The 14,985-nt window shown below is 45.3% G+C and overlaps 1 protein-coding gene across 2 annotated transcripts; it reads left to right on the forward strand.

Moving 5' to 3' along the window:
* Positions 1–9,028: 9,028 nt before the first annotated feature.
* LOC100274204 (downstream target of AGL15 2) lies at positions 9,029–11,393 on the forward strand. Of its 2 annotated transcripts, none has more exons than XM_008663420.3 (6): positions 9,029–9,265; positions 9,436–9,998; positions 10,119–10,311; positions 10,433–10,497; positions 10,595–10,808; positions 10,911–11,393. In XM_008663420.3, the coding sequence occupies exons 1-6, from the start codon at positions 9,113–9,115 to the stop codon at positions 11,241–11,243; spliced, it is 1,521 nt and encodes a 506-aa protein (XP_008661642.1). In that variant the 5' UTR covers positions 9,029–9,112; the 3' UTR covers positions 11,244–11,393. The 2 variants fall into 2 exon arrangements, with proteins under 2 accessions (XP_008661642.1, NP_001142048.1); NM_001148576.1 differs by having other exon boundaries at positions 9,066–9,265; positions 9,430–9,998; positions 10,911–11,379.
* Positions 11,394–14,985: the final 3,592 nt, after the last annotated feature.

Below are 14,985 nucleotides of genomic sequence, written 5' to 3' on the forward strand. Positions count from 1 at the left end.
TTCTTCTCGTTCCCCAGCTCTCTTCTTGCGTCCTTACGACTGCACCATGTTTAAAATGTGTGCAATTCCGTGTGCATTTTCTTTATCTTCAGGCTAGGGTTTACAGGTGGTGGAGGCCAGGGGCGGACCTAGCGGGTGGTTCATATGGGCCACAGCACACCCTAAGTTTATATAATAATAGCTAGTATAGTGGTATAAATACTATTTTTTTTGAACTTGACAGTCAAGGTTCGAGTTTTGATGATCTTTGTTTTTTTTCTTCTTTTTTTGATATTTTTTGCGTAGCAGTTGGGTCGCCACTGGTGGAGGGATGGGCGCTACGATCTGGAGGGTGATGTTCTATGAGCCAAAGTCACCTAGACGCCTGGACTTGCATTGTTCCCGGTACGGGTCGGCTCTTTATGTATTGCTGGAGATTTCTGCCAACACCAACAGCGAAGCATTCCAAACGGAAACTTTTAAGCTGTGGCCAACAATGTCACAAGTACGTTCCTGAAAGGCTGAAACGCGTACTAAACTTAACATATCATCTATTTTTTTTTTAAAAAAAAAGGACAGGTCACAATCCAGTGGTTCAGGTTGGAGCGGAAGTGAGTTTCTTCGACAAGCAGGACTTCAGACTGACATCTCTGAAGCATCAGTATTATTCACGTAACCAGCCACTCTCAGCCTCACTGTCTGTGATTGGTTTTTTGATACAGTTTTAACAACATGGAAATGACGTGGTCGCATAGTTAAGACATACATAGGGCCTGTTTGGTTCAGTTTTTTTCTGACCAGCTTTTCTGAGAATCTGGCTGTGGGGAAAATCTGGCTGTGTAGAGAATCTGAGTATCATTAGGATTGCGTACGGAGCAAGATAAAGTTGTCCATAAGGCTTAGGATCTAAAAAGCGACGAATTTCTAATATTGCAACGACTCAACCGATAATTTGTTTATGTTGATTTTGAATGGTTTTTATCCAAACGAATTTTATAGAAACTGGCTGAAAAGCTAAGCGTTTGGCAGCCCGCAGCAACTTCTAGTGGCCAGAAGCTGCAAAAAGCTAAAACAAACATGGGCATAGTCAATGTGTATGTATCTCGTGCGTGGGGTCACATGCAAGTTAAGACATGCTTTTGATGAAGTTGTAGCCGCATGCATTAGGTTGTTGAGCTGGCCTTTATATATAGGTCACGCAAGGGACTCCTTTCACGCAATCCAATCAACAAGCAACTCATTGATGACCCAAGATAGATAGAGCACGGTGGTTTCTCTATTCCTCATTTTAATCTTTGGATAATTATTTGTATTGCACCATAGTTTGAACACAATTATGAACTTTTCTTATATAATACTAGGTATATGCCCGTGCGTTGCAACGGAAGACACCTATGCATACATAGGTTATTGTTTAGTAATGTTATCAAGAATCAACTCAATAATTATAACAAATGTCGAAGTCTATCATTTGAAACAACCAAAATTTCACACAATTGACAAGCTCACACAATTGACAAGCTTCTAGTGTACATACTTGTTCTCAAGCAACAAAAAGTATATATACTCTAAATACATGAAAAAAACACATACTTAGCTCATACAGTCTTTTATACATCCTTGGATTGGAATTGCAAGACACTTCCAACAAGAGTGGATACATACTCAACACATACAATCTTTAACTTTAATAAATTAATAAAGCAATGTGCAAATACTCAAAGTTCTCATGGGACTGCATAAATAAAACAGATAGTAATTAGAGTCAAATCCTCTCTTAGTCTATTATCATGGTCTTATACCGCGTCTTGGCAACTCTTCTAGAATAAAAGGGGTAAAAATTGGTTATAACTGCATATCCAACTTCAGAGGGGGCCACTCCTGCAAAGCATTATAAAAGTGAAAGATTCTAATCGGTAATATTCTTAGAAATGATGCCAGTTCACAAATAAGGTGTGGATAATTTCAGCTACAAATTTCTACAATCTTGAAAACACAATTGTAACTAAAATACAGTTGGTCTTGAAGTAGTAACTAAATACAGTGGATATCAGCATATGTTCTTAAAAGTTCTTGTGCCACAATATGAAACATGTAGCTAGAATCAGCTTTAAGAAACTACCAGTAGTTGTACTAAGTTGTAGCTAGAATCAGGTTTAAGAAACTACCTGCAGGTTTAAGATGCTATATTTCCAATTTACTGATTTAGATGTCTCATTATTTTTTCACCCCTATGGCAGCAACAAAATGAACTAAGATAATTTTCTCCCCTGGTAATTAGACATATGAGATGCGATTGAACTAAGCTAATTTTCTCCCCTAGTAGTATAAAAGATTTACAAAAGGTTACATCCTCTCTGTGCTAACCAGCAACCAAAGTTAAGAAAGTTTGATTTCAGGCAAAACTAAAACGACGCAAGTTTTGGAAAGGATCGAGTACTTTGCACTATATGGCAAGCAAGTTTTCCTCGGTACAGTTTACAAGAATTCAAGATTGTACATAAGAGTATTTCTAGTATGCAAATTATACAAGATCAGTTCAGATGGTGATAATCAATATTACTGTTAGCAGATTTAGTTCCACGGTAACATTATTTAGAGCAGTGGCATGTTTTTGGAGCTCATAAAAAACATTCGAGCAGCACAGTACCATACCCTGCTAGAAATGACAATGGCTCATGCAACATTCGACTCAAAAGTGAGCTAATTAGCATACTGGTTCTGACTGTAATTCGACTCCTCTCCATAAGGCGAGTGTCCAAGTTTCCATTGCCAAGGCCTCAGGGTATGTTTAAATTTATTTATCTAAACTTTAGAGCTCTAAACTTTAAACAAACATTGTAATGTTAGTTATAAACTTTATTCTACCTTACATCAAAGCTTCAGAACAAAGTGAGCTAAATTTTTTTAAAGCTTTTAGAGCTCTAAACTTCAGAGAAGTGTATTATCATTTTTTTCTCTAAACATCACTATAATAGGTTTCAAACCAGAAGCTCATTAAATTTCCAGAGAAGTGTATTATCGCAATTTTCTCTAAACATCACTGTAATAGGTTTCAAACCAACACACAACTTTGGAAACCATTCTACTATTTTCAGAAATCAACCAAAACTAAGGAAACAAACACACAAACAAATCACCATTAGCGTCACTGAAACTCCGCAAGATGACTCGGTTAAGACAGGATACTGCATGTAAAATTAATCTTTGCATGAAGAGAATTTCTCAGATAAATCTATAAATGTAGTTCAAAATTCAGATTTATTTAAAATAATTCATCCACATTAGCAGCAGTATATCACCATGGTTACGGGTTACGGCTCTCTCTACAAGCATGTATGACATGCCAAATGCCAACTCCTGGATAAATCCATGATTAAAAAGAAACTTCAAGATAAATCCTCCATCTATTTTATATTAGTTGATTGACTTCATGACTTACTAAGAGATATCGTTAGTAGAGAACGAGTCCAGTTGAATCAATAAAAAACTACTTTTAGTAGATAGATTTGGCGCTGATGTTTCCATGTGCTTAGGATATTTCCCTATTTTAGTATCGGTACAATTCTGAATCTTACTGGGTACTCATCTGAGTGGACAAGCTAGCAGCGCTGTACTGTCTACTGAACAGGATTGGGTAATTTACTGGCAAATTAACAATGAGATAACCAAAACATCAGTTCTGATCTAAAGATAACAATGAGCTAACCAAACAGAGCTAAGAGTTTAGTGGCTAGGTGATAACAAAATTCAGCTCTGAAAGAATTGAAAAGTATGTTTTTTGAGTATGCATACCTTAATAATCGAAAGAATGTGACAGCAGTGCATAAAGCCAATATCATGAAGCTTGCTGATGGTTTGTTCTTGGAGTCTTACCGTGAGGTTGCAAAGAAGTACCCTGGAATTAAATATAATGAAATCATTGTGGACAACTGTTGTATGAAGCTTGTTGCAAAGCCTGAACAATTTGATACCCTGAACATTTGAAAATTCGAAATACCCAAATACACGGTGCTAAACAAATACCAACAATTACCTTATTAATATCAGAATTTAGAACAAGCATAAATGCATAAACCTAGATGGAAGCTGCATCATTTTTTAGGCCAAAGAATATAAACCTAGCAAGGAAATGGTCTGAAAGGTGTAGGTCCTATGCTATTATTAAAAGATCAAAGGAATTATCGTTTACTATTTAGTATTTACTTATTCAGCAATTAAAATACATACACGAAACATGACCGGCTTGTAGAACCTAATAGCAGAATCTAACGTTGAAGGAATAACCCACATGAAACTAATCAACCAATCACAATAAATAAACCATGTTAAATTTTGCAATAAATGTGTGAACACAGTGATATGTCCACTGAGCAATATTCCTGATACAGATCCACTTAGTTAAACAAGAAAATAATCCTGCACGCTTCATGGTAGTGACTTTCAACACTGGACAATTCAAAATAAATTTAGTGTATGAGACCGGAAATTCAGTATGTGCTTATCCATCACGTGTGTAGAAAGTAAAATAAGCCTTCAATGTTTTCTCATTTAATTTTTTGGCTTTAATCATAAACAAGGGAATGCAGATTGGAATGACAAATAAGTGTCATTATGACAAATAGCAACAGTTGACAGGTAAGAAATCCAAGAAATTATAGGAAGAACTGTTGTAGTTTGTTCTCCTTCATCAGGACACAATAAGCCAACAATACATAATGAATTTAAATACTTGCTATATAGTACACACTTACTTGAAATCATTTCAGCCTCCTCAGCTTAACAATATAGACACCACCTTGCAGCCTAGTTTTGAAAGTTTGCAGCTCTCGGCAGCAGCAAGGAATTGACATTTAATAACTAACTATATGTAAACAACGCACAATCAAAGTAGGTTTTTTTGTCTATATAAAAAAGAGTAAGATGACAAGACCATCAGAGCAGATAAGATAATAAGATAAAGTACATGTACAAAACAATAAGATAAGGAGAGCACAATCATGTCACTAACTCGTAATGTTAGCCATATATTTGGAAACATCATAGTTGTGATTATCACAAATAGAACAAAGAAGAATAAACATAATAGTTTATGATCTTTTACCAAACAACATGGAAGAAACTATAATGAGCAATCTAGCACCTAAATACCTTACAGTGGCCTTCATCAGATATCAGTTTTCTATAAAAGATAAATTACCATGCTTAATAAAAGACAGAAACAACTATTGCTAGTTCCAAATAAAGCTAAATAAAGTATAGGCTAACACATGTATACCTTTTGTAAAGTTGAAGTAGTTCGTGTAATATAGATTTACATATGCCGATGACATGAGAAAACATTCGGTGTGGTCATTGTGGGAACAACAATATAAAACAATTATTAACAAGCGCAGATTCACCAATCTAACTTAAATACGGGAAACAATCCTAGAAAATGAGCAGTAAAGTTTGAAAATTTCCACCATATACCAACATATTTAGATTTCTATCATAAGGACAATATTGTTGATTTATCATAAAAAGAATTCAACATTACTGATAATTAGCTGTTGCTGGCAATCCTCGTATCCACATTTTTGACATCAACTGAAATAGCCCTCAACCAAAAATAACGAAGAGTGAACCAAGGTCTTGATGCACACCTTTTTAGGCCTTCGTCAGTCTTTCATGGAGGGACTGCATCTGGCATCTTTGTGGCACCTAGCCGCCTACTGCAAGATTTCAAGGAGGCACTACATCTGACTTATTTGTCTGCAAGATTCTAGGTGGGCATGGATGCACCAGAACTGGACTCCTCACCCCGCCTGGATCTCCTTCGGGCTTCCGTGGACACACTGTCCCCCGTCCTCTTCCCCTCGCTCGATCCTTCTTGAGGCAACTGTGGTGGACCAGACACGAGCTCCACAGAGGAATCATCTTTCGGTCTACGACCTCGAGCTTGCCACCAGTAGTGCCTCCTCCAATGAACATAACATCTGCTCCAAACCAGATCAAGGGGATACCAAGGGATTCTTGCGAGAGGGCACCGAGGGGATTCAGGGGGGTGCGGTCAAGGAGGACACAACGGATGCAGCGATGGGTGGGGGGGTACTTCAGTGGGATGCAGGCGACGTGTGCAACGATAGGGAGATAGAGAAAGATGGAGAAAACAGTTAAGCCTGAGAACCTGCGGAGATGGCGAGGTCGATGGGGAAGGATTCAGGGCCTGGGGCGAGGGATTCGTCGTTTATGCGGGATTTTAGTTTCGGGTAGATGTGGATGGAAGGGGGCGGGGGTGTATGAGGATGGATGGGAAAGACCTCTCGCGTAGGAAGGCGAGGAGCGCGAGCGCGATGGGGTCGTGCTAGACATAGAAGACATCTGGTTCATGCCAACGTTGAGGACGAACTTGGTGAGGACATGGTTGCTGCCGTAGGCGACCTGGACGAAGGGCATTGTGCATGGCGTGCGCCTGCTATGCCTCGTTGCTCACCCACAGCAGGCGCCCGCTGCCACTGATGGCCCAAACCGAAGAGGACCACAGCTGCAGCAGCGTCTACTACCCTCCCTGTCGCCGAGGCCGGGGAGGATGCGATGAGGAGGGGGACGAGGGCCATCGCGAGAAGGGCATCGTCTTGGGAGGCATCGCGATATGGAGGGGCGGGCGCTGGCATCGCGCAAGCGGAGGAAGAGGTGTAGAGGACGGGAGTGGGCATGGTGTCGGGTGGAGGAAGAGGCACAGAGGATGGGAGCGGGGGCAGGCGGGGGCGCGCTAGGGTGTGGACGCTGACCTTATTGTCTTAATAGAGTAGTATAGATAAATAATTAATACGTGTTATAGCCGTGTTTAGGCTTACGGCTCTAGAAAATTCCGGGCTCCGCCGCTGATTATAGGTGTAATCCCGTACAAACGAACAAAGGCTCAATCTCATCCAATCCATATAAATTAAGATTAAAACGAATATTTCCTAAAAGAGAGCTCAACACCTTCTTCTACTGACAAGGGCTTTATTGGCGTGGAAGGGAGAGGGTTTGAGCACCGCCTACCACACCGCACACCGGTAGTCGGTAGACCCACCCTTGCTAGAAAATTTACTGATCCAGACTATTTTAGCAAACAGACCATACAAAAAACATATATATGACTTAAGAGGTTAAAAATTCGAAACCATAAACATGCATAGTGTTCTCCACAATATTTAATATTTAAAATCGTTTTGTAAAAACAAATTTCAGCTGCATATATGTGTACCATAAGATACACTTGGATTTTGTTATTTTGGTATGGACTTTTTTACGTTGTTTTTTTTTTGACTGACAACGGAGGGGGATAACCCCTACCTCGTATATTGGAGCAGACACTATCCGCAAGCGTTACCCCTAAATTTTCCTCCCTATATTACTTTTTTGGATCACATCATCAACATTTCACCTCTTATTTTTTCATCTCCCGCAGCGGTTCCTCTAAATACTCCCCCTATACCCATTACAACTATAAAATATCTTTTTTTATATTAACTATCAATTTTTTATCTAATAACAATTACTCCAACAGCACAGTGTAGGGGATGAACAGTAATCAACTAGATTGAGGGGAAGAGAGAAGGGGACCGCGCGCTAGGGGGCTCTGCAGGGGCAGCGCTGCGCGCATGGAGCGCCCCTGCAGGCGCCATGCAAGGGGAGAGGAACAACTGGCGGCAACCGCTCCAGCCAGCCTTAAGACCTTCTAGGGGTAGAACTGATAGTGTTTTACATACGGAAAGTGGCGAGTGAGAGGAGATCACACCAAGCCAAAGCAAGGCTCCTATCTCAAGGTTTGAGTCTGTAAGTCTAATGGCGGGCGTCAGCTAGACAAGCGCCAAGAGTAACAACAACGGGGGTCAACTCTGCTGAAGACGAAGTGGTTGCGTCTCTTCAGCAACACAGAGCGATGAAGGTGGGGAACGCGTCGTTGTTGATGGAGCTGGGGCAGGGATAGATTGTAAGTTTTTATCTTAATTTTGTGACAGGGCAAATCTACGGATGGGCTATGCATGTGTGCCGTTTCAATATTGTTTTTGAAAGCATGAATAAAAATCGCGTGCGGTGACGTTCAATGACGCAGATGAGCAGGGAAGAGTGGAAGTCAGTGGAAGCTCCACGCACGCGACCAAAGGCGAAAGCAACCATCCGGCGGATGGGCACCGTCCGTCTTCAAAATGGTTTCTGATTCCGACGCTGCAGGTGCAGGGGGCAAACGGCGCCGAGGATGCGGAGCGAGTTGGCATGCGGTCAGCATCAGGGATGCAGGGGCGACGATACTCCTAGGTTGATGTCGATCCATGCGTTCCCCCTTTCCCATTCTACACGCCCCAAAAAAAGGCAGGCACGACTGAACAGCCGAGCAGAAAATTGAATACAGACACGCGTGAGCTCGGTTTCCGCGATAGGGAGGGGAGGGGAGGGGTCGAGAAGGGACCATGGCGTCGTGTTTTCGTCGCCTGGATCATGCGTAGGGCTGGATGTGGATGAAAAACTCGTACTCCCTCCGTTTCTTTTTATTTGTCGCTGGATAGTACAATTTTGCACTATCCAGCGACAAATAAAAAGAAACGGAGGGAGTAGCTCGTTAACTCACTTGACTCGACTTGACTCGTTTATAATTTGTAACGAGTTGAGCTTGTATTTCAACTCGCTATAATAACGAGCTAGCTCGAGCACTCGCGAGCCAAACGAGTTGGAGTAATTAGTCAAATCACAATAATCTTCGATCCAAAATAGTTAATCTTCTACTCTACTATAGTTAATCTTGTTTTTTGTTGAGTGTGGAACCTTAAGTTGCAAACTCTATTCTTTTTTTCTAAATAGATCTCCTTTTTTTTCTTTTGCTACATGTTTTTATATCCGTTCGTAGACACTAGACATAGTATTATCGAGTTGGCTCGCGAGCTAAACGAGCCAGCTCGAGTCGACAATCGAGTCGAGCCGAGTTAGATCTTTAGCTCGTTAACATAACGAGTTGAGCCGACCCAGCTCGTTATCTTAACGAGTCAGCTCGAGTCGAGTCGAGCCGAGTCATCTCAATACCCCCTAATCATGCGTGATGCGTGTAGTCAGCTCGTCCTCGCTCGCCGAACGCTGGCCATGTGCCATCTGATTGGGAGACGAGACGATGGAGGTCGCGACGGCAGCGAAGGCGCCGTCGTCCCGGCTCGCTCGGAGCCTGGCTGCTGCAGCGCCTTGTTACAAAGGGGTGTCCGTCTTCTTCGCCGCGGTAGTCGCCGGCGCTCTCGTCTCCGCCTGCTGGATGTCTGTCAGCGCCAGAGTAAGTAAGGTTCCCTTCCCTGCAATACCTACCTGATTTTTTTTCTTCCTTTCTTCGATGTCGCACCTTCTCTTCTGTGCTGTCTGTCTCTTGATCGATTCTTGACTCTTGACACACATGAACATATGACGTACCTTATGCAATTTCCTTTTACTTATCCTAAGTTGCAGGTCACTCCGATCACTCCTGCCGCCACTCCAGGCATAGCACGCAACGCTGCAACGGGGCCGGAGGCGCCAGCGCCGGGTCGGCCACGGTCCACTGGCGTCGGCGCGAGCACGAACCAAACGCCGTCCGCGGGGGCGGCCAGTTCCGCGCCACCGCCTCGGGAGGTGCCGGACTGCCCCGCCTACTTCCGGTGGATCCACGAGGACCTGCGGCCGTGGCGCGGCACGGGGGTCACGCGCGGCGCGGTGGAGGGCGCGCGCCGGTTCGCGCCCAGGCTCCGCGTCGCCGTGGTCGCGGGCCGCCTGTACGTGGCGCGCTACGGCCGGCGGCGGTGCTTCCAGACGCGGGCCGCGTTCACGCAGTGGGGCATCCTGCAGCTGCTCCGCCGCTACCCCGGCCGCGTCCCGGACCTCGACCTCATGTTCGACTGTGAGGACCTGCCCGTCGTCGGCGCTGGCGAACGCCACGGGGCCCAGCCCCAGCCTCCTCCTCCTCCGCTGTTCCGGTACTGCGGCAGTGAGGCCACGCTGGACATCGCGTTTCCTGACTGGTCGTTCTGGGGTTGGTAAATATATATATACGCACATTGCAGCTCTTTGCCATGGCCATGACCATGCACGATCATCATCTCTGTTCGTCGTAATATCGACTCACAGAGGGCTCTCTCCTTCTTTGGATATGGAAGGCCGGAGCTCAACATAAAGCCATGGGAAGCGCTGCAAAGGGAGATAAACGAAGCGAACGCCGTGGTGAACTGGACGGACAGGGCGCCGTACGCGTACTGGAAGGGGAACCCCAAGGTGGGCGCCGAACGCCTGCTCCTCCTCCGGTGCAACGCGTCCGGCGAGCGTGACTGGAACGCGCGGGTATACGCGCAGGTACACTCCTCCCTGAATCCTGCAGGCGTGTGCACTGCAAACACACTCGCGAAAGAACACTCGGCACGGCGTTGCCCCCGTGACATATGCACTGACTGACACGGGAGGCTACAACTTTCAGGACTGGGGAGAGGAGGTGCGGCACGGATTCAGGGGGTCGGACCTGTCCAAGCAGTGCACGCACAGGTAGAATCACATGTTGCTTTGTTCGCCATGAGTCCATGACATAGCTAGTAGCTGCCGCACCTGTCATGCCGTTGCAACAACTGGTATGCTTGCGCAGGTACAGGATCTACATCGAAGGGCGGGGGTGGTCGGTGAGCGAGAAGTACATCCTGGCGTGCGAGTCGGTGGCGCTCATGGTGCGGCCGAGGTTCCACGACTTCTTCTCGCGGGGGCTGTCGCCGCTGCGCCACTACTGGCCCGTCCGCGGCGACCGCGGCATGTGCCGGTCCATCAAGCACGCCGTGGACTGGGGGAACGCTCACGCGGACAGGGTACCTACCTACATTCCCCGATCGACTTCATCCTCCTGTGCACTACGGATTCCGAACACGACCGAACGCTCTTGTCTTGTCTTGTCTGGCCATGGTTGGCAGGCGCAGGAGATGGCAGGGAACGCGAGCAGGTTCATCCGGGAGGAGCTGACGATGGACCGCGTCTACGACTACATGTTCCACCTCCTGACAGAGTACGCCAGGCTGCTGCGGTACAGGCCCGCGGTGCCGCGCGGCGCCGCGGAGGTCACCGTCGAGTCCATGATCCGGGGGAGGCGGGGGCTGGAGAGGCAGTTCATGGTGGACACGCTTGCGGCCAGTGCGAGTGGCGATGGCCCCTGCAGGCTGAAGCCGGCTTACAGTCCCGAGGAACTGCAGGCGCTGCGGAGAGCGAGAGCGGATGCGGTGAGGCAAGTGGAGGCGTGGGAGATCTGACGTTGACACGCGTAGAGACTAGAGGAATTTGGACAAAGGAATATACGGCGAATTTGTATCCGAATTATTTATTTTTGACACTTTTGTGTCCTTGGCTATGGTTGTTAAATCAAAAGGCCTGAACTTGACTGTTGACACTTTGTTTGCTTCCTTGGCTCCGGTCTCCCACTTTCTTCCTTCATCCTTGTTTGCTTCGGTCTTTAAGGCTCCTTTTGTTTTGGATCAGGTTAACAGTGTCACTGTGTCAGCGCTTATAGATATGGATACCCTAGACTCTACTACAATTCTAAGTCTGCATGGAGGGAACAGCTTATAGATCCCACCTTCGAGGTGGATCAGGTCACAAGTCCTTCCCGAAGAGAGGACAACACGTGTGTCATCGCATGGGATTGCTTGCCACTTAAACCTTCGTCGGGCTCTCTTCTCCAATGGCCCTCCGACCTGGTTGATAAGGCTATCCGCAAACGTTACCTCTAAATTTTTTTTCCTATATCACTTTTTTGGGTCACATCATCAACATTTCACCTCCTATGTTTTTATCTCCCGCAGCGGTTTCCCCTAAATACTCCCTCTATACCCCACTACAACTATAAAATATCATTTTCTATATCTACTACAATTTTTTATCTACTAACAATTACTCGTGGTCCCACAGCATAGTGCTGTAGGGGATGAACAGTGATCCCCTTGATCTGGGGGACACGCGCGTCCACCCCTACGGCTGCAGCGCGTAGAGGGCTCTCTAGCGTCAGCCGCTGCGGGCTTAGAGGACCCCTACGCAAGGGGAGAGGGCGTGGTAGCGCAACCGCTGCGCTCAGTCTAAGGTACGGTTGGGGCACGTGGTCCTACTCGTCCTCTAGCCTTGGCGGGGTCAAGTGGTTCCACGTATTTTCGGATGGCTGATTTGGTGATTCAGAATCACGGTGGGATCCATGGGAGAGGAATCACATTCCTGTTTAATTTTGAATATCAATGAGATTCTGAATAGCAAGGGGATTCCTCTCCCCATGGATTTTCTCGTGATCCCTGATTACCAAACCAACCCTGAGGGCTTATTTGGTGGTCAGAGATCACGAGGGGATCCATGCGAAGGAATCCACTTGCTATTCTATTCAATTGAATAGAAGGGGATTTCTCTCTATGGATCCCCGTGATCTCTAGCCACCAAACCAGCCCTGATCCCCGTGATCCCCAGCCACCAAACCAACTCTGAGAGAGCTCCAAACCCTAAGGACTCCCTCTAGCTCCTATTCCGTCGACTATATATATATAAAGACAATGGTGTTGATGAGGATGTGCAGAAAGGCCTGCTAGAGCCACTTTGGTTTCTCATTCTAGAAGTCATCGCAGGTAGTTTCGTTGTTCTGTTTGTTAACACTTTGTACCATGACATGCCTCCGAAGGTGCAGAACTAGATCCTCTGGGTTCGGGACCAGTGTTCCATGGACAAGAGATGTAATTAAGTTGGATGGAGAACACCGCAAAAGTGATTGTTTGACAATAGTCATATAAAACAGGTTTTATGCCTCATCCTCGACTCGAATTTATTGATCCAGTTCTAAATTTATGGGTTCATTTTGGATCCGAAGTGTAAAAACCTTTTTCAAGTAGTATATCTGTAGCATATCACGTTTCACGATCTCGTACATCGACCGTATCGACCTAAAAACATTGTGACTAAAGATTTCTAGTCCGCTTGGCATTTTAATGGGGTATTCTCTTTTCTGGAGAGGAAAAATGGCATATAGATGTGAATTAAGAATGACTCAAATTTTGATTTGATCAGCACGAATAACAGAGTTTTGATTCTTTCAAATACAGATGGAGCATTTCTTTTAGGGCTCTTTATTCCCATCTCATCTGAGCCGAATTTTTTGCAATTTAGCCCTTAAACAGGATTAAAATCACGTTTAGACTTTAAAAAAATTTAATCTCAGATTTGGACTCTTAGCTCGGCGCCATAGGTAATGGCGCCGAGCTAACACAGCTCGGCGCCATAGCCTATGGCGCCGAGTGTTGACGTGGCCATGGCTGCCGGCGCTGACGTGGCTGCGGGCGTGGCACCTAGCTCGGCGCCACAGATCTTGGCGCCGAGCTAGGACTTAACCGCGCGTGCGGTTTCTTCTCCGCGTCTGTTCTCTGTTGCGGCTGCACCGAGCTCCAACGCTTCGAGCTCCGCCGCCGCTCCACCGCACCGAGTTGCCCCGCGCACGCCCGCCGCCGCTCCACCGCGGCTGCCCCGCGCGCCGCCCGCCGCGCCGCGCGCGCCCGCCCCGGTTCGGCACCGGCCGCCGCTTTCGCGCCGCGCACGCCCGCCGCCCCCGCAGAAACCGCGCGCCGCCAGCCACGGCCGTCGCGCGCCCGCCAGCCGCAAGGAGCTTCGTCAGTAGGTAAATTGTTTTATTTTTATTAGTTACTTAGTTAGTAAATTGTTAGTGTTTAGCATATTGTTAGCTATTGTTAGTGTTTAGTAATTAGTTAGCTATCCACTTGTTTAGTGTTTAGTAAATAGTTAGATATTTTCTTGTTAGTGTTTAGTAAAATAGTTAGCTAGTTTCTTGCTTAGCATATTGTTAGTGTTTAGTAAATTCTTAGTGATTATATAGTTAGCATTTTGTTTAGCGCATTGATATTACATGTATTCTGTGTTGGCAACCATCGTGTTGTCGTTTATTTGCAGGTTCTATAAACATCACTTTACATGGGAGGTGCTGCCAAATTTTTTATTGACAATAGTTTTTTTTGTACGTAGGTGTTGTTCCGACTTGACCTTCTCCATCGTTTGCTGGACTCGTACGAGATCTCAGGTATAATTTGTTTTCGTACATTATTCATAGATTATGTAATTTCGTTTGATGTGGTCATTTAATATTTACTATATAGTTATTAGTTAATAAGTAGTTACTATTTATTTATTATTTAGTAAGTTTTTAGGCTTAAGTACGTAGCCATTATTAAGTTAGTAATCCATTTTTGCAATAGATGGACACCCTAGTGACACTATACCATGGAGGAAGCGTGGGGATAGATGCTTATGGGAATGTTACTTTTGATGGTATGAAGATCGTGACCATGTTGTTCGATGAAAGACCATCTTTTGACAAGATTTTCGCTCGAGCTTGTGAGGAGATTAGTTGCGACATAAACGACCCTAAAATATCAATTTAGGGTTTGTTGTCCCATATTACATATGGAACAGTTGTCCGACGGTTGATCTCCATTGCCTCAGAAGATGATTGGGTGAGATATGTAAGAATCGTGAAGACCATGCTTCCACCATGTTTGGATGTGGTTGGCCAGCTGTTATCTGTTACTCATCGTGATGCTCCAGTCGGGTTGACTCCACAAATTCCCAATGCATCTCGTATTGAAGCTCCTTTGGTAGAGCTTCCGGAAGAAGTGGTTGTTGTGCCCGATGCTCAATCGGGGCCGCACGAGTATGGGATTTCTCGTCCTCTTCCTGGCGTTTGTGGGGCTTCTAATCCGGTTGTACCCCCCAAGAGATCCCATTGACCCAGGATCCAGTTCAGGATCATCCTAGTAAGTGTCTTTGACACGTTGTTCATATCCATCGTTATTTCGTTTGATTAGACTTTTTAATGTGGTATTTCTTGCTTCGACCCGATGCAGGATCTCCACAAATCGATAATGGTGCTTATGTTGATGTGCATGTGTCATATAATATGGACAACATATGCAGGGCATCCAATAGTGTTGATGTTCAATTTGAGGATGAGGAGGA

This window comes from Zea mays, chromosome 10, assembly GCF_902167145.1.
Source record: "Zea mays cultivar B73 chromosome 10, Zm-B73-REFERENCE-NAM-5.0, whole genome shotgun sequence".
Lineage (NCBI taxonomy): Eukaryota > Viridiplantae > Streptophyta > Magnoliopsida > Poales > Poaceae > Zea > Zea mays.

Excerpts from the sequence above, each read along its gene's own strand:
- LOC100274204 (NM_001148576.1), top strand. The coding sequence starts at position 9,113 with ATGGAGGTCGCGACGGCAGCGAAGGCGCCGTCGTCCCGGCTCGCTCGG. Across the intron at positions 9,266-9,429 it reads GGATGTCTGTCAGCGCCAGA|TTGCAGGTCACTCCGATCAC; the intron begins GTAAGTAAGGTT and ends ACTTATCCTAAG. Across the intron at positions 9,999-10,118 it reads GACTGGTCGTTCTGGGGTTG|GCCGGAGCTCAACATAAAGC; the intron begins GTAAATATATAT and ends TGGATATGGAAG.